This window comes from Canis aureus, chromosome 37, assembly GCF_053574225.1.
Source record: "Canis aureus isolate CA01 chromosome 37, VMU_Caureus_v.1.0, whole genome shotgun sequence".
NCBI classification, from domain to species: domain Eukaryota; kingdom Metazoa; phylum Chordata; class Mammalia; order Carnivora; family Canidae; genus Canis; species Canis aureus.
The window spans coordinates 626,046-643,849 of NC_135647.1; the positions used below are offsets into that span (position 1 = coordinate 626,046).

The following is a 17,804-nucleotide window of genomic DNA, read 5'->3' on the forward strand; positions in this document are numbered from 1 at the left end:
TTCGCTCTGGGCCCTTAGATTTTTGAGGGGCTGGAGCAGGTCCCCGGGATGGGGACCGGCTGTGTGGCTCGCACGTCCCTGCGTCCACGTCCCGGATCCACGCGCGCCCTGGCAAGCGCCTGCGATGAACAGAGGGTGCGGGAGGGACGTGGCCCCCGGTCACTGTCACCGAAGCGGGGAAGGAAAGGGACAGCCTCCCTAAGGCCCGGCTTCGGGGTCGCAAAAGGAAAAGCAGACAGAAGACAGAAGGAGAACAGTTGAGATCCGAGGCGGGCAAAAAGGACGTGTCAGAAGTGGGATTCGAACCCACGCCTCCATGCGGAGACCAGAACCCTCCTTCGAGGAAGCGGAGCTTGAGTCTGGCGCCTTAGACCACTCGGCCATCCTGACACCCGGAAACCCGGGCCCCACATGGATATAATCTTCCGTTGTTATAAATGAGCAGCCGGTATAACCCACGAGAATCCTCGACAGGTCAGGCTCCAGCCGAGAAGTGAGGATGGACTGACTCGCTTTCCCGGCGGAGCAGGAACTTGGAGTGAAGTCGTGAGGCTTTGCTCTCCACGCAGGCTGCCTTCGGATTCCTCTGCAGTCCCCTGCCCTCCCCGCCCTGCGCGAGCCCAGCGCGTGGGACGCGGCTCTGGAAAAACGCGCGGAGCTCAGCAGGGAGGTGGGCGAGCGAGCGTGGACGGGGGGGAGCAGAGGGCAAGGCGCGCGGCCCAAAGCAGCAGGTGGCGGCGGGGGTGGGGGGATGTCTTCACGCACCCTCCCCGAGGATCCCAGAGCCCCGGGGAGGTCCTCCGGCCGCGCGCGCGTCCTGCGGGGGGCCAGGGTGCGCGGGTGCAGAGAACCCACGCGGACACCGACATCTACTTTGCAGGCCCAGCAACCACGCGGCAGGCCCCGCGCGTCCCCGACTCTCCCCCCCGGCGAGCTTGCTCCACGGCGCACACCTCCCACGGGCCGGTCTGCGGGTCCTTGTTTCAAGCAGGGACGACACACAAAAATCGTTGGAGGTTTGTGAAAATATTTCCAGGATAAAGACGAAAACTAACAGGAGGTGGAAGAAGAGCTAAAGCGAAACAAACCCAAGCGGGAAACTGGATTTTTAGAAAATTAGAATCAAGTCCTCAGTGAGGTAAGAGGAGATAGGGTGTTCGCGACACAAGAAGAGAAGGGGAAGTCTTAAAATTAATATTATGGTGGCAGAGATTTTTAAGACTCCCTAAATACGGTTGCGGCCATCTCCTGCCAAGTGTGGGGTGGATGTGGAAAGCAGGGGACAGTCCAGAAGAAAATAAAAGGGTATTTGGTAAAAGGTATGCCATCGAAACACCGGGGTTTCCAGGAAGAGACAAGGAGAACATGAAAAGGAGAGCAGGACGCGACACAGGCTCGTTTTGCAGAACCGGAGCCCCCCCAGCTGCAGGTGAACGCGGGTCCACTCACGGCCCGCGCGGTGGCGGAGAAGGATGCCCCGCACTGAAGCGCATCGAGAAAGGGCAGGACCTGGGGGATGAAGGGAGGATCCTGCAAGCTTCCAGAGAGGAAACAGGAAAGGCGGCATCTCAAGGGCTGGGACGAGAGGGCACCCTCCCTGCGGACACGGGGAAGCCTGAGACGCAGCCGCGGTGTCCCGGCCACCGCTGCCTCGAACCCAAACCGCGCAAGGGACCCCAGCGCCCGGGCGCCGCCAGCCAAGTGCGCGCGGGCGCCCAGGTTCCCAAGTCCTTCTCCCTGGAGGCTTCTGAGGCATCGTTCCGCAGAACGGGAATTCCAGGGAGAAAGCGGAAGATGTGAAACCGGGACTAGGGGACCCGCCGCAGGAACGAGTTCCAGGGGGCGTGAGGAGGGGGCAGACGCGGGGCCCCGCGACCACAGACATCAGCAAGCGGTTGCCGGCTCAGGATTCAGCGCAGGGAAGAGCCGGCAGAGAAACAGGAAGCAGGTAGGTCTGCTGCAGGAGCAAAGGCTGTCAAAGGCAGGAAAAGTAATGATGGTGTATCGTATTAGGAAAATAGTAGGAAGTCATAATGACGAGAACTCAACACTGATTTAACTAAAAATGAAATATGTATTTGAGAATTTATTCAGTATCTGTTGAATTCACGAATAACTGAGTAAATAAATATATCAACAAAAAGCTGTCCATGAAGAACCTATGCCCAAATATAAAGGATTCTTAGGGATATATTCTTATAATAAATAAACTTTCATGAATATATTCTTTTTATGTCTCTCAATCTGTCCTTTGCTTAGCTAAGGACAAATTAAATCTTCCCTAAAATGCCATCATGAAGACAAATAATAATCTTAATGGTCCATTAGAACCTCACAGAAATCTTTAAAAGCTGCCAAAACCACCCCAACATATATGAATTAATGTAAATTTTATAATTAATTAAAATATACAAGCAAATTTGGTGAACTGGTTTTCCATGACTGTATCTACCTTCTGCTTTTAGGGACACAGAGCTAAAAGGAAGTGATGAGACATATATGCATTTGAAAATTGATGATACAGCTTTTTTTTTTTAATAAAGATTTTATTTATTTATTCATGAGAGACACAGAAAGAGAGGCAGAGACACAGGCAGAGGGAGGAGAAGCAGGCGCCATGCAAGGAGCCCACCCAGCAAGGAGCCCTGTGGGACTGGATCCTTGGAATCCAGGATTAGGCCCTGAGCCAAAGGCAGAGGCTCAACCACTGAGCTGCCCAGGCATGCCAATGATACAGCTTTTCAATAAATGGTGCTGGACCAACTGGGGAAAAAACTAAATCTAGATTCCTATCTCACACTTGTTAAATAACAAAAATTCAACTGTCTATATTTTAAAGATCTAGTTGGCTTTATTAATCGACTCCTGGATTGGGCAGCATCCCATCCAGCCAAGTAGAGAGGAGCTCCAAAGGGCTACAGAAAGGGGGAGGTTTTCAAAGGCAGGACAAGAAAGTCATCAACAGAAAAAGATTATTTCAGAGTCAGTCACCTTCATTTGGGGACATAAAGGGGACACCTTTAATAGGTGGGTGACTTCATCTTCCTTTGGGGGATGAAGGGGCCCTGTGACAGATTACCTCACTGGCACTGACCAGGAAATTCTGTGTGGTCTGGTTAAACTTAACATTCCTGGGAGTTGAGGCTGCACTCAGGACAGGGATTAGTTTTGGCTTATTGACTTGCTTCCTTAACCTAACTGGTGCCATTTTGGGATTGCAGTTTTCTTTTTAACATAGCAAATCCAGAAATGAATTAAAAATGGGTCATACACCTAAATATGAAAGGGAAAGTAAAGCTTCTAGAAGAAGAATATCTTAATGAACTCCAGGTAGGCAAAGGTTTCAAAAACAGCAATAGTAACCAAAAAAGAAGTAAGTTGATAAAGTGGAATTCATCAAAACTGAAAACTACTCATCAAAAAGATAATTAAAAAGTTAAAAGGGAAGCCATAAGCTGGGAGAATATATTTGCAATATACATATCTGACAAAGGACTCATTCTAAATATATAAAGCATGACTTCAAATCAACAAGAAAAAGACAAATACCTTATTTTTTAATGGGCTAAAGACTTCATCAGGCACTTCACTAACAAGGCCATTCTAATGCTCAGGAACCATGTGAAAAAGATATTCAATATCATATTTATCAGATTAAAATCAAAATCACAATGAGTTACCATTACAAATCTACTCAGATGGCCAGTATATATATATTTAACTCACCAAATATTGGTGTGAAAAGTAATTTGAATTCTACATACAAGTAAAATCATATGGTATTTATCTCTCCCTGACTTTTTTTTTAAGATTTTATTATTTATTTATTTATTTATTTATTTATTTATTTATTTGAGACACACACAGAAAGAGGCAGAGACACAGGCAGAGGGAGAAGCAGGCTCCCTGGGGGGAACCTGATGCCAGACTCAATCCCTAGACCCTGGGATCAAAGACCCTGAGCCAAAGGCATATGCTCAACCGCCAAGCCATCCAGGCATCCCTCTCTGATTGACTTATTTCACTTAGCATTATACATTCTAGCTCCATCCATGTTGTTGCAAATGGCAATATTTCATCCTTTCTGATGGCTGAGTAATATTCCATTATATATATACCACATCTGCTTTATCCATTCATCTGTCCATGGATACTTGGGCTATTTCCATAATTTGCCTATTGTAGATAATGTTGCTATAGACATTGGGGAAGACGTACCCCTTCAAATCTATGTTTTTGTATCCCTTGGGTAAATACTTAGTACTGCAATTGCTAGATCATGGAGTAGGTCTATTTTTAACTTTTTGAGGAACTTCCACACTGTTTTCCAGAGTGGCTGCACCAGCTTGCATTCCCGTCAACAGTGTAAGAGAGTTCCCCTTTCGCCACATCCTGGCCAACATCTGTCATTTCCTGAGTCAATTTTAACCATTCTGATTAGTGTGAGGTGGTATCTCATTGTAGTTTTGTGTATGATTCCATTTAATACGAGTTCAAGAACAGGTGAAATTAATGTGTCTGGAAATTTAGAACAGTGGTTTCCTTTGAATAACTCTTGGGGGTGGGTATTGATGGAGGGGGAGCATAAGGGAGCCTCTGGGATCCTGAAAATATTCTTCATTATGATCTGAATGATGACTACACACGTAACAGTTCAATTACACTATACATTGAGAAGTTGTACACTTCATGTGTATTTCAAAATTACAGTATAAGATAGTTTCTTACTCAGGGTCAATTAGATGCTCCACAGTATAAGTTCTGAAGATGTTACAAGAAGAGAGGAATTGTTGTATCTTGGGAAGATAAAGGTTTTTGAGAGGCTGAATCTGAGGAAGCAGGTCAACTGCTAGGAGAGCAGGGGCAACTGCTTATTCAAGTTCAGCACAGAAACAAAAGAGAAACAGTCCCGGAGCTCAAAACGGTGGTGTAACCTTCAGGCCCAGTGCATTCCGGGTCCTTGGATGATTTCTTCTTTCCATCCAGAGTGTCACTCCTACTCCTGATGGTCACAATTACATACTGATTCGCCTGATCACCTAATGTTGCTCCTTATTATAATTATTTCATCCCAGGTAACAAAGTACACCCAAATCAGGGCTCATCGGGGTGACTTCGCTTCTGCACGGGCATCAACCTGTCAGAATGCAGCTGTGCGGCAGTTGGGTAGCTCTTCATTCAGCTAAAGCCTTTGTCAGGGAATGGCTAGACACATGGGCTCAGCTGAGCCCTTGTCCCCTCTTTAGAGTCCCATGGTAGAGTAGTCAAATGTTGTTATAGACTGAATCGTGCCTTCTCAAGTTCGTATGCTAAAGCTCTAACCCCCAGTGTGACTGGTAGATTAAAGTTAAATGAGGTCATAAGGAGGGGGCCTCATACAATGGGACTGGTGTCCTGAGAAGAAGAGGAAGAGCTACTGGGAGTGAATGTGCACAAAGAAAAGGCCATACCAAGGACCCAGAGGGAGTGGCCACCTGCATGCTAAGGACAGAGGCCTCAGGAGAAGCCAAGTCTGCTGACACTCTGATCCAGGACTTCCAGTTTCCAGAAAATAAACTGAGAAAATAAATCTCTGTGTGTAAGCCACCCGGTCTGGTATTGTTATGGCAAACCAAGCACACTAAGACATCTTCCCTGGTGGCTGAGGACTAAGAGACCAAGGCAGGGTCTTTCTCACCCAGGCTGGGCCAAGCACAGCTGAATTTCTGCTGTACTCTGTTGATCAGCTATTTGCAGGCCAGCCCAGATTCAAGGGGGTAGAGGAAACCCCATGTCCTGATGGCACAGTGTGCCAATGGGGAGGAAAGAAGCTGATGGTGAGCACCGTGGAGGCAGCTCCCACTCGCCCCCACCCAGCCCCCAGTGCTGGTGAGCTCCCCAAGGGCAGGGATCTTGTCTAGTGTGTTTACCAGACACCCTCTGCTCATATCAAAGTGCCTGTATTCAACAAAATCCCCCAAACCCTTGCTGTTTAAAAAGACAGGTCAGGCACAGCTGGGGGATCAGTCCATTAAGCATCTAACTTTGGCTCAGGTTATGTTCTTAGGGTCTTGGGATCAGCCTGAAGATGTCCCCACATCTGGCATTGGGCATTGGCATTGGGCTCCCTGCTCATGGGGAGTCTGCTTTCCCTCTGCCCCTTCCCCTGCTCATGTGCTTGCTCTCTCTCTCTCAAATATATAAGTACAGTTTTTTTTTTAAGATTTATTTTATTTATTCATTCATGAGAGACACAGAGAGAAAGGCAGACACATAGGCAGAAGGAGAAGCAGGCTCCCAGCAAGGACCCTGATGTAGGACTTGACCCCTTGGAAGCCAAAATGATCAGTGCTGTCTGTCCACATTTTCTTCACTCTTAAACTTCTAGAAGTCAGATTCTCTCACAGTTTACAATATCCTCCCAATGGTTTAATTATTACCACGTCCATAGGCAGCCACAAAGGATTTGAGGTGCTTGAAAAGAATGCAGTCAGACATGAGAGTTTTAAATTTTGGAAAGAAAAAAAGTCTGAGGAGGAAGAATGCCTCAAGTTCTTGGCATCTAACCCTTTGGTTTCTTGCCTAGCTCCCTAAAATCCCTCCCTTTTTATAACTCTGAGATTATCTCTACTATATTTTCTGCTTATAAAATAGCATATGTTTGTAGTAAAAATAAAACATACATTGCAGAAAAATACAACCTAGAAAGCAGATATCAACCATAATCTATTCCTTCCTCCCAGGCCTTCTGACACCTCGTACCCAATTTTAAAACGATTTTACTTATTTATTTGAGAGAGAGAAAGAGAGAGAGGAAGAGAGAGGATCTCAAGCACACTTCTTCCTGAGTGCAGAGCCTAATGAGGGGCTGGAGCCCAGGACCCTGAGATCAGGATGTGAGCCAAATCCAAGAGTTGGATGCCTAATCGATGGGGCCACCCAGGCACTCCTGGCATATCACAGCCTTATTAATTTGGGCTACATTCCTCTACATATTTTTTAGTGTGTACATTTGTACATTATTATCTTACGAAAAAATTAATTCACTCTATGCAGTGTACTGCAACTTGTTTCTAACAAACAACATAATGTGGGTGTCTTTTCCCATCAGTACAAACATTTTTTTAAAAAAGATCTGATTTTAGAGAGAGCGAGTGAGAGCCAGAAAGATCACAAAGGGAGAGGCAGAGGGAGAAGCCTCGCTGCTGAGCAGGGAGCCTGATGCAGGACTCAATCCCGGACGCTGAGATCATGACCTGAGCCAAAGGCAGACGTTCAACCAACTGAGCCACTCAGGCATCCCACACATGTCGTTTTTAATGACAGAATCATGTTGTTTCATGTACCATAATTTTTAAACTAATACATTTTTGATGATTTTTTTTCTTTGCTGTTTTCTTTTTAACTACTTTGGTTCTCCTTGTTTTTTCTAGATCAAAAAAACTAGATTTGAATAGTAAATAAATCTGAAAATAGCAAGATGAATGATATAATGGAAATTTTCAAATGCTGAGGAATGGACAGACTGTTATCTCACTTTATATTTCTTTTACTGTGAGAAGAAACTTCAGAGCTTATTTGTAAATGGACCAATATTTCTCAAGTCAGAAAGTAAATTCCTGAAACAAAACCCATTCCTTTAGTCAGGCAAAAGCATTTTTTAAAGTTTGAAGTTTAAAGTAGAATATCCATTTTTCTGTGCAGAAAGGAGTACTTTATATGCTTGAGAATTTTTTTTTAAGATTTTATTTATTTATTCATGAGAGACACAGAGAGAGAAGCAGAGACATAGGCAGAGGAAGAAGCAGGCTCCCTGTGGAGAGCCTGATGCAGGACTTGATTCCAGGACCCTGGAAGACAGACAGATGCTTAAACTCTGAGCCACCCTGGCATCCCTATCCTTGAGAATACATTCATGTCCTTATATATTTTTTTTATTTGCCTTAGATAACAAAGGCATGCACATGGTGCAAAATAAAAAGATACAAAAGATAACTATTCACTCCAACACAGAAATGCCTCCAGATTACTAGGAACGTGACCATTTCTCTAGAATTTTTAAATTGTGGACCTAGCAAGCCCTCCATCTTGCTCTCCTCCCACCCCTACCCCCAAACCCCCTACCCCCAGCCATCTATCCCCTCCATATCCACCAGAGAGCAAAAGAAAGAAACTTAGAGGCTGCTGGGCTCTTTTGTCTCCTTTCACGCACTGCCCTGAAATGCTCATCCAAGCTGCAGTAAGATCAACGATGGAAGAGCAGGCTTTTTACTTATTTACTTAATAAAGTTTGAGACATTTCTGATACTTTGATGAAGGTTTTCTCTTCTTCTGTTCATGGGTTTTGTGCATTAAGGAATCTGGCCTCACCTAAAGAGAGGTCTGGCCTTCATTTTCCCCAGGAAGTGACCTCTACACGCATGGGGTTCCTTGCTGGGGTTCCTCGCTGAGGTTCCAGCGACAGTGGCGTCTCTTGTCCTGGGGCCCCTCCCAGCACACACGACAGTCTAGGCAGCCCAGAGGACTCAGCCCACAGCAGACGCACATCCCTCAGGATGGCTTTGTGGGGACTTGTGACTTCAGTCTGAGGGAAGAAGGTGGAAAATAAAGGTGACAAGGACAAGATGAAGACCAGGGCAGGTTTGGCCCGTGGTCATGTTTCCCATACTGTTTTGTGTGACGTCAGAGAGATGGCGAAAGGGAAGAGTCAAAGGAGGGGTTTCGGGATCCCTGGGTGGCGCAGCGGTTTGGCGCCTGCCTTTGGCCCAGGGCGCGATCCTGGAGACCCGGGATCGAATCCCACGTCGGGCTCCCGGTGCATGGAGCCTGCTTCTCCCTCTGCCTGTGTCTCTGCCTCTCTCTCTCTCTGTGACTATCATAAATAAAAAAAAAAAAAAAAAAAAACACAAAGGAGGGGTTTCATAGAAACCCGGAAATTAGGTCACAGATACTAACTCGGGGCTTGGGACGGAAACTGCTAATATCCATTTTCACCTTCCTCTTTTTTTGCTTTTGAACCCAGATTTTTTTTTTTAAAGATCTTATTTAGGGATCCCTGGGTGGCTCGGCGGTTTAGTGCCTGCCTTAGGCCCAGGGCGTGAGCCTGGAGTCCTGAGATTGAATCCCACATCAGGCTTCCTGCATGGGGCCTACTTCTCTCTCAGCTTCTCTCTCTCTCTCTCTCTCTGCATCTCTCATGAATAAAGATAAAAGATCTTATTTATCTATTCATGAGAGACACAGAGAGATAGATAGGCAGAGACACAGGCAGAGAGAGGAGCAGGCTCCATCCAGGGAGCCTGATGCAGGACTCCATCCTGAGACTCCAGGATCATGCCCTGGGCCGAAGGCAGATGCTCAACCGCTGAGCCACCCAGGCGTCCCTCAAACCCAGATTTTTATCCCCGTAAGCCAGTGTGCTCAGAAAGCATGCACTTCCCAACCTCCTGTGGCAATGGCCAAAGACACTGACGGGAACTTTTCCGTGGACAAGAGCCTTCTGGATAGGATCTTCGACAGTGTGATGGTTGGTCTTGGTTTACCTGGGATGATGTGATGTGATACTGGGGTCTGGGAGCAAAGGGTCCAGAAAGAATTCTTGAAACGTCTTTGATGTCAAAAAGGTGGTTTTATTAAAGCACAGGGACAGGAACCATGGACAAGAACTGCTCTGGGGTCATGAGGAATGGCCCATTGTAAACTTTCAAATTGGGAGGGGAATAGGGATTGTGTAAGCCTCCCAGGTATTTTGGAACAAGGTTTCCAGGACCTGGGGGGCTAGCTGCCGTTAAGATAAGGTCATTCATTACCTCTAATAAAACCTGAGTCCTGGGGATCCCTGGGTGGCTCAGCAGTTTAGCTCCGCCTTCAGCCCAGGGCATGATCCTGGAGTCCCAGGATTGAGTCCCACGTTGGGCTCCTTGCATGGAGCCTGCTTCTCCCTCTGCCTGTGTCTCTGCATCTCTCTCTCTCTCTCTGTGTCTCTCATGAATAAATAAATAAAATCTTTTAAAAAAATATTTAAAAAAATAAATAAAACCTGAGTCCTGAGACCCTCCAGATGAATATCAGAGGGCCATAGGCTTGGGGGATGACCACCAACATGTGTCCTGGGGGTGGAGATACAGGAAGGTTCTAAAGGAATTTTTTTTTAAGATGTTACTTATTCATGATAGACACAGAGAAAGAGGCAGAGACACAGACAGAGGGAGAAGCAGGCTCCTCACAGGGAGCCCGACATGGGACTCAATCCCTGCACCCAGGATCTCGCTCCTAGCCAAAAGCAGACACCCAACCGCTGAGCCACCAAGGCGTCCCTCTAAAGGGATTTTTATATGTTAAAGACTCACAGGATCCTGGATGTCAGGCTAATATCAGGCTAAGGTTGCCTGCTGCCCTCAGCAGAGTATTAACATTGAGCAGCCGAGCTTCCAGAGGAAGGTCTCTCTGCCTCTTTCAAGGATTTGTCAATGGGCTGTGGGTACTAAAGAGGTTTAATTTTTCTACATTTCTTTTGCTTTTGTTCTCCCCATAATGGGACACTTCCTGTTTGAATGCAGATTTTTGTGTGAATGTAAGTTTCCATTTCTCTGGGAAAATGCCCAATGACATATACATTTGAGAGTCAAAACCCCAGCAGCCATTTGGCGACCTCATCAGAGAAACCTCCCCTGGAGGCCCATATACAGTAACACCCAATCACTTTCCACTTTCCACAATGGGATTCATTTCTCATGGCATCTCTCATACTATCCATCTATTTCTTGATTTGCTTATCGTCCATCTTTCCCTCTAGAAAGCAACTCCACGTGTCCAGACCTCTGTTTTGTTCCCTGCCATATCCTGGAGTTTAGAAGAGAGGCTAGCATATACTGGACAGTCAACAAACACTTGCTGAATAATGAATCAATGAAAAGCTCTCAGACATCTTTCCATATTAGTATGTATAGATTTGACTCATTCCTTTTGGTACTGACATACTATTCCATGGCATGCCCACACAGTATTTTCAACAACCTGTCCCCTGGAAGCATGCTTCTGTTAGTTCCAGTATTTTACAAACCCAAACAATGCCCTAATTGCAATCCTTAAATAATCAATCAACTTTGTTTACATGAGAGAGAAGTGGAGTGGATGATTCAAACATTTGTGCATTAAAATTACTTGTTAGCTATCACCAAATTATTCTCAGCAATGTTCTCCCAACTTATATTCATTCCCCAGCACACCAAGGGCTGACTTTCCTCACATTCTCACCAATACTGAGTATTGCCGAGCTTTGTAATCTTCACTAATCTCATAAATTACAAGCATCACATTATTTTATTCCATGAACAATGAGTGAGTTGAACTTCTTTTCACATGTTTATGAACCAACTGTTCTTTTTCCTATGTCTTACTTCCTCTGCATTTTAGTTATATTTCTGAAAGTATTTTGTCTCTCAAGGAAATTTATCCATTGTGTGTATTTGCAAAAAATACTTTTCCTAATTTTCCTTTATTGTTCGACTGTTTAAAGGTACTTTTCTGTATAGAAGTCATTTGCTTTTTAATTTTATGCAATCAAGTGTATCCACGTGTGGTTTCTGAGTTTGTGGTTATGTTTAGAAAGACCTTCCTCTAGATAACTTAAAAAAAAATCAACCAGTTTTTTTAAAAAGGGCTTTTCTATAAAAGAAATTTTAAAAATATAAGCCTTTTCACTGAGGGGCGCCTGTTGTGCCCAAGATTGTGAATCTGAGAAACCACCAAGGAGCCGACACAGATGCAAGTACACAAGGGTTTACTTACAAGCTCGAGCTTGGGTCCAAGTATACTCCACACAGCAGAGCAGGGGCTTGGACCCCGAAGTGGGTTACAGCTGGGTTTTTTATGGGCTGGTCTAGGGGATTTTCAGGAGGGGGGAGGAATTTTTTTTTCCAATATGGGGGAAAGGGTGGGGGAGTTTCTTAAGATCTGATACGGGATTCTCTGCCGAGGGCAATTCTGAACTGAGCTCTGTTGTCTTTCTGAAATGGGATTCCCTGCCGAGGGCATTCTGCAGTTTTTCCTGTAAAGTTCAGCTCTTATTCACAGGGGCCTAAGATGGCTGTACTTGTGCTAATGCTAACTTGAGGTGGAATGGCCTTAATTTTTCTCGGCCTCCACAGCGCCTGGGTGGCTCAGTTGGATAAGCGTTTGCCTTATCATGATCCCAGAGTCCCGGATTCGAACTCCATGTCAGGCTCCCTGCTCAGTGGGGAGTCTCCTTCTCCCTTTCCTTCTGCTCCTCCTCCCTGTTCATGCTCTCTCTCTCTCTCAAATAAATAAATAAAATCTTAAAACCTGGGACACCTAGGGGGCTCAGTGGTTTAGTATCTGCCGTAGGCTCAGGGTGTGGTCCTAGGGTCCTAGGATCAAGTCCTACATTGGGCTCCCCACAGGGAGCCTGCTTCTCCCCTCTGCCTATGTCTCTACCTCTCTCTGTGTTTCTCATGAATAAATAAATGAAATCTTAAAAAATAAAATAAAATAAAAATAAACCTTTCATCGATCTGAAATATATTTTGGTATAAGAAGTAAGATGGGGGCTCCTGGGTGGCTCAGTCAGCTAACTGTCCCAAGTCTTGACTTCGGCTCAGGTCATGATCCCAGGATCCTGGGATGGAGCCCCAAATGGGGCTCTGTACTCAGCCTGAAGTTGGCCTGTCCTTCTTCCTTTGTTCCTCCTCTACTGTCTTTCTGTCTCTTAAATAAATAAATAAAATATTTTAAGGAGGGGAGCATGCACCTGGGTGGCTCAGTCGGTTAAGCATCTGCCTTCAGCTCAGGTCATGATCTTAGGGTCCTGGGATCTGGCCGCATCAGACTCCTCAGCAAGGAGCCTGCTTCTCCCTCTCCCTCTGCCTGCTGCTGCCCCTACTTAAGCACTTCTCTCTCTGTGTCAAATAAATAGATTTTTTAAAAATCTTAAAAAAAAAAAAAGAAAGAAAGAAGATGGAATTTTTCCCCCGAAATAGCTGGCCAAATGTTCTAGGATCATTTACTGAATGTGCAAACACCAACCTGAAATTTTTCTTTTGTCTTGGACTAAATTCCTATTCAGATTTGGGCCTAGTCCTCAGCTTCTATTCTGTCCCACATCACATGGTAGAGGCAGAGAAGAGGAGCTACAGGAAGCAGCTATACCTTAGGCCTCACCAAGTCCTACTCACCTTAGTGACCTGAGGATGAATGATCCAAGGAGGGAGGGCTCAACAGTGTTAAGTGCCTAAAAACCATCAGGATAAAGACTGAAGAGCATCCTCTGGATTTAGCTAATACTAGTAGAAATTACTGGTACCCCTAGGGTAGCTAGATTGAGTAAAGGGAGTAGGTAGGATAATTTTAAAATAAAATACTTTAGGGACATCTGGGTGAGCATCCAACAGATGTTGGCGAGGATGCAAAGAAAGGGGAACCCTCATGCACTGTTGGTGTGAATGTAAGCTGGTACAGACACTCTGGAAAACAAGGTGGAGGGAAGTTCCTCAAAAAGTTGAAAATACAGCTACCCTATGACCCAGCAATTTCATTACTAGGTATTTACCCCAAAGGTACAAATCCAAAGAGGCACCTGCACCCCAATATTCATAGCAGCAATGTGTACAATAGCCAAATTGTGGAAAGTGCCTAAATGTCCATCAACAGATAAATGCATAAAGATGTGGGATATACAGACAATAAAAAAAAAAAAAAAGAAATCTTGCCATTTGCAATGATGTGGATGGAGCTAAAGAATATTATGCTAAGAGAAATAAGTCAATCAGAGAAAGACAAATACCATATGACTTCACTTACATATGGGATTTAAGAAACAAAAGAGAGAAGCATAGGGGAAGGGAGGGAAAAAGAAAACAAGATGAAATCAGTGACGAGACAAACCATAAGAAACTCTTAATCATAGGAAACAAACAGAGTTGAAGGAGAGGAGATGGGTGGGGGATGGAATCATTAGGTGATGGGCATGAAGGAGGGCATATGATGTGATGAGTACTGGGTATTATAAAAGACTGATGAATCACTGAACTCAACCTCTGAAACTAATAATGAACTATATGTTAATTGATTCAATTTACATTTTAAAAATGTGGGAAAAATTTTTTCAAAAAATAATTGTATTTCTTAGTTAGGTTTAGCTTTTGTTGCATATGCAGACAATCCAAATAAGTGGCTTACACAAGACTGGCTTTAGTTTCTCTCACATATATGAAGTTTGATGCAAGCAGACTGCAGTGTATAATGACCCAAGCTTCTTTACCTCTCACTACACCATCCTAATTGGTTTCCAGTGTTCAAGATTGCTTCATGGTTCAGGACAGCTGCTCAAGCTCCTACCATCCTGTGCACATTCCGGCTGGAAGAAGAAGGAAGGACAAAGGTTAATCCTAGTGTTAGAACTGGCAATTAGTGAGGCTCCAATGGGATGCCTGGAGGCCAGCAAGGAAGAGGCCATGGCCAGCCGTCGGGGAAGGTCCAGGCCTGTCCTGGAAGCACTCCAGGAGGAGCCAGATCATACCAGATGGGCCCCAGATGGCAGCGCTTGACAGGAACCCCTGAGCAGGTTAGGAAGAAAAGATGCGGAAACCTTGCTTCCAAGAAATCCTTGCACTAGTTAACAGCTCTGTGAAAGGTAGAAGGTGAACTCCCCAGGCACTGAGCTCTCTGGCTTGCACACTCCCTCTCCCTCTCTATACCCTCTGGCCCTCTCTGTTTCTTGCTTTCTTGCTCTTACATCTCCAGGTGGTACTTTCACTTTAATAAACGTTCCCACTTGTGCCGCTCATCCACTGTGCTGTGTGTCTGTCCTTGAATTCTTTGTTGTGATAAGATCAAGGACCTTCAGTGACATCTTTGGGCCAGGCTGGGTCAAGGCCTCAGGGCCTGGGGTCTCCACATTCCACCCAGCAGCATATCCATAAGCAGCTAGATGAGGTTTCATACTGAGCATTGCCATCATGAGCCTATCTCAGTACTGGCAGCAAAGTGGCCTGGGAAGTATCTTTTAGTGGAGCATATTACTACCTGGAATAAAACTTGACAGAAGCAGGGGTGCCTGGATGGCTCAGTGGTTGAGCATCTGCCTTTGGCCCAGGGCATGATCCTCGAGTCCCAGGATGGAGTCCCAGGATGGAGTCCCAGGATGGAGTCCCAGGATGGAGTCCCAGGATCGAGTCCCATGTTGGGCTCCCTGCATGGCCCCTGGTTCTCCCTCTGCCTATGTCTCTGCCTCTCTCTCTGTAGGTCTCACGAATGAATGAATGAGTAAATAAAATCTTAAAAAAAAAAAAAACTTGACAGGAGTAGAAATTATCTATAAATTAGTTCAACAGCAGTCCTTTCTATGTTGTATTAAGATCGAAAGCACTTATTAAAATAAATAGGTGTCCCAGAAGTCCCAAACTGGAGGCCAGGAAGTCATGTCATCCGCAGAGATGATTTCACAATTTTTAGTTTTCAACACTTAAAATGCAGTAAGTTTCATACAAAACTCCAGATCTCGGGATCCCTGGGTGGCGCAGCGGTTTGGTGCCTGCCTTTGGCCCAGGGCGTGATCCTGGAGACTTGGGATCGAGTCCCACGTCGGGCTCCCGGTGCATGGAGCCTGCTTCTCCCTCTGCCTGTGTCTCTGCCTCTCTTTCTCTGTGTGTGTGACTATCATAAATAAAAATAAAAAAAATAAAAAAAAAAAACACACAAAAACTCCAGATCTCTGGGGCACCTGGGCAGCTCTGCTGGTTAAACATCTTGCTCTGCCTCAGGTTGTGATCTCTGGGTCCTGGGATCCAGCCCCCACCGCCCCTTCCTCATTGCATCTGCTCTGTGCTCATTGCATCTCACTCAGCTGAGTGGAAGGAGAGAGGACTCTGTCCCTCTCCCTCTGCCCTTCCCCAGCATGTGAGCACGCTTTCTTTGACATAAATAAATGTTTAAAAAACTAAAAACAAAAAATCCTCCCAGATTTCTGCCTTCTCTTGAACTGAAAACTTGGCAATATGCTGGGCCCAGATTCTCAATGGCAATCCTTAGTGAGAGATGAGAGGTAGCTGCCTCGGGAGGACGTATGTCCTCTGTCACTGTCCCATCTTTCCCTACTGGTCCCTGGTCTGAGCTGCATCCTGGTCTGAGCCCCTCATTTAAGTTCCCTTCTTGCCTCTAATAGCCATTTATGTTTGCATGCCATTCCATTTACAAATATATAATAATGGTGGTTTTCAATGTAACTAGAGTGGGTCAAAACGGAGAGCATAGAGAGCCTGCAGAAGAGCATGGAGAGCCTGCAGAAGAGTCTCTTGTTGAGATACTTGAGCATCTCCTATGTTTCCTTATTTATAAAGTATGTTGGACTACGTGAAAGACAAAGTCACTGCCCACTTTAAATATAGGCCCTGATGGAGAACTTTGAGAGGTAAAGGTTCTTTTTTTTTTTTTTTTTAAGATTTTATTTATTTATTTATTTATGAGTGACAGAGAGGGGGCAGAAACACAGGCAGAGGGAGAAGCGAGCTCCATGCAGGAGGCACAACGTGGGTGGAACTCGATCCCGACTCCAGGATCACTCCCTGGGGGGAAGGCAGGTGCTAAACCGCTGAGCCACCCAGGGATCCCCTGAGGTAGGGGTTCTATGCAAGGCAAAGTCTCCCCTAGAAAATAACCAAGTCCTCAGAACTGGAGGTTCTGCGTGAACACGGGAGGCTGAGTGGAAGGAGAGAGGGCAGCGTAGTCAGTTCACTCAGATTATGCTCTAAGGATGGGGTAGGGTTGATGAGTTTGCAGAGGGCTGCGGTGGGCACAGCCAAAGCCTCAAGACCCTAAGTGCTCACCAGAGCCCCAAGCTCAAGGGTTTGGACAATGTCGTGGAGGCAGAAAAGGAAGCTTTGAAGATTTGTGAGTGAGAAGGGAGAGAATGAAAGGAGCATTTCAGAGTTTTCTAAGGATGCTGCTCACCTTTGGAGGTGTTCTCTAAGGACGTTAGAGAGAAAGACTTGCCATTGGGAAATTCGTGGAAATGCTTGTCACCCGGCTACTAACTCATCTAAAAAAACATCTGCAAGCTGACAATGTTGAAATGATTTCGGCCAAGGTGTCATCATGGAAATGAAAGAAAACAGAGGCACACGTTGAAAAATAAAGCAAGGCAAGGCTGTCTGCACTCAGTGAAATCCCGAGGATGAGGACGATTCTGAGGAACCAGCAAAGGAGACCAGGAAGTGGCAAGGTAGGGACGACAGGTCAGTGTGCTGGCTACTGCGAGGGCCTGGGGCGGCGGGATGGTGCTCTGGGCCCTGCAGGAAGGAGCACGCGCGCGCGCTAGGTCCCGTTCAAGGCCCCGCGCATTGGGCGTGCTCTGTGTTAACGGACGAACACCTATGGTCAAAACCTTACAAGACGGGATGAAGCCTCCCTCCTCGTTGAGGGTGCAAAGACCACCCTGTTTCTCCGAAGGGGAAGCCAGAGCTGGGGTGGGGAAGCACGTGGTTCCAGGGCAGCGGGAAGAGGCCGCGCTGGGCTCCTCGGCCTCCTTCCCCCCCTTCCGCCTTACACAGATGCTGCCTTCAGATAATTAAGGCTTTTTCTCTTTGGAAACACAATGGCGAGCGCCAGCGAGTGGGGCCGTTCGCTGGAGCGGCCCGTTGGGCTCGTCCCACCCTCCGGCCTCCCCGGCGGACGTCTCCTCCGCCCGCGCCGAGCGCGCTTTCCGGGCCGCGGGGAGGCCTGCGCGCAGAGCTGGGCACCCACAAAGGCCCGGGGGTGCAGGCCAGGCCGCGACCGCTCGGCGCGGGGACGCGGGGGTCTCCGGGCCCCGC

General features: G+C 46.3%; 1 protein-coding gene, 1 long non-coding RNA gene and 1 other non-coding gene across 7 annotated transcripts; 1 reads left to right on the forward strand and 2 right to left on the reverse strand.

Moving 5' to 3' along the window:
• Nucleotides 1-31: 31 nt before the first annotated feature.
• LOC144306407 (uncharacterized) lies at nucleotides 32-17,696 on the forward strand. Of its 4 annotated transcripts, XM_077885838.1 has the most exons (4): nucleotides 290-670; nucleotides 881-1,948; nucleotides 14,289-14,560; nucleotides 17,081-17,684. In XM_077885838.1, exons 2-3 carry the CDS (start codon nucleotides 1,517-1,519, stop codon nucleotides 14,541-14,543), a joined length of 687 nt encoding a protein of 228 aa, XP_077741964.1. In that variant the 5' UTR covers nucleotides 290-670; nucleotides 881-1,516; the 3' UTR covers nucleotides 14,544-14,560; nucleotides 17,081-17,684. The 4 variants fall into 4 exon arrangements, 3 of the variants coding, with proteins under 3 accessions (XP_077741964.1, XP_077741962.1, XP_077741963.1); XR_013373515.1 differs by lacking the exon at nucleotides 14,289-14,560 and having other exon boundaries at nucleotides 32-670; nucleotides 17,081-17,696; XM_077885836.1 differs by lacking the exon at nucleotides 17,081-17,684 and having other exon boundaries at nucleotides 298-670; nucleotides 14,289-14,992.
• On the reverse strand, nucleotides 286-390 carry TRNAL-CAA (transfer RNA leucine (anticodon CAA)). The gene is made up of 2 exons: nucleotides 353-390; nucleotides 286-331 (listed from the first exon to the last, which is right to left on the reverse strand). It is a non-coding gene; the product is annotated as a tRNA-Leu (tRNA).
• LOC144306408 (uncharacterized) lies at nucleotides 7,031-17,739 on the reverse strand. 2 transcript variants are annotated; one of them, XR_013373518.1, is made up of 5 exons: nucleotides 17,383-17,739; nucleotides 16,945-17,051; nucleotides 14,258-14,353; nucleotides 8,350-8,563; nucleotides 7,031-7,829 (listed from the first exon to the last, which is right to left on the reverse strand). It is a non-coding gene; the product is annotated as an uncharacterized LOC144306408 (long non-coding RNA). The 2 variants fall into 2 exon arrangements; XR_013373517.1 differs by having other exon boundaries at nucleotides 16,945-17,739.
• Nucleotides 17,740-17,804: the final 65 nt, after the last annotated feature.

Coding starts and splice junctions, on each gene's coding strand:
- LOC144306407 (XM_077885838.1), top strand. CDS start 1,517: ATGAAGGGAGGATCCTGCAAGCTTCCAGAGAGGAAACAGGAAAGGCGG. Junction 1,949..14,288: donor GGCAGAGAAACAGGAAGCAG/GTAGGTCTGCTG, acceptor ATTGGTTTCCAG/TGTTCAAGATTGCTTCATGG.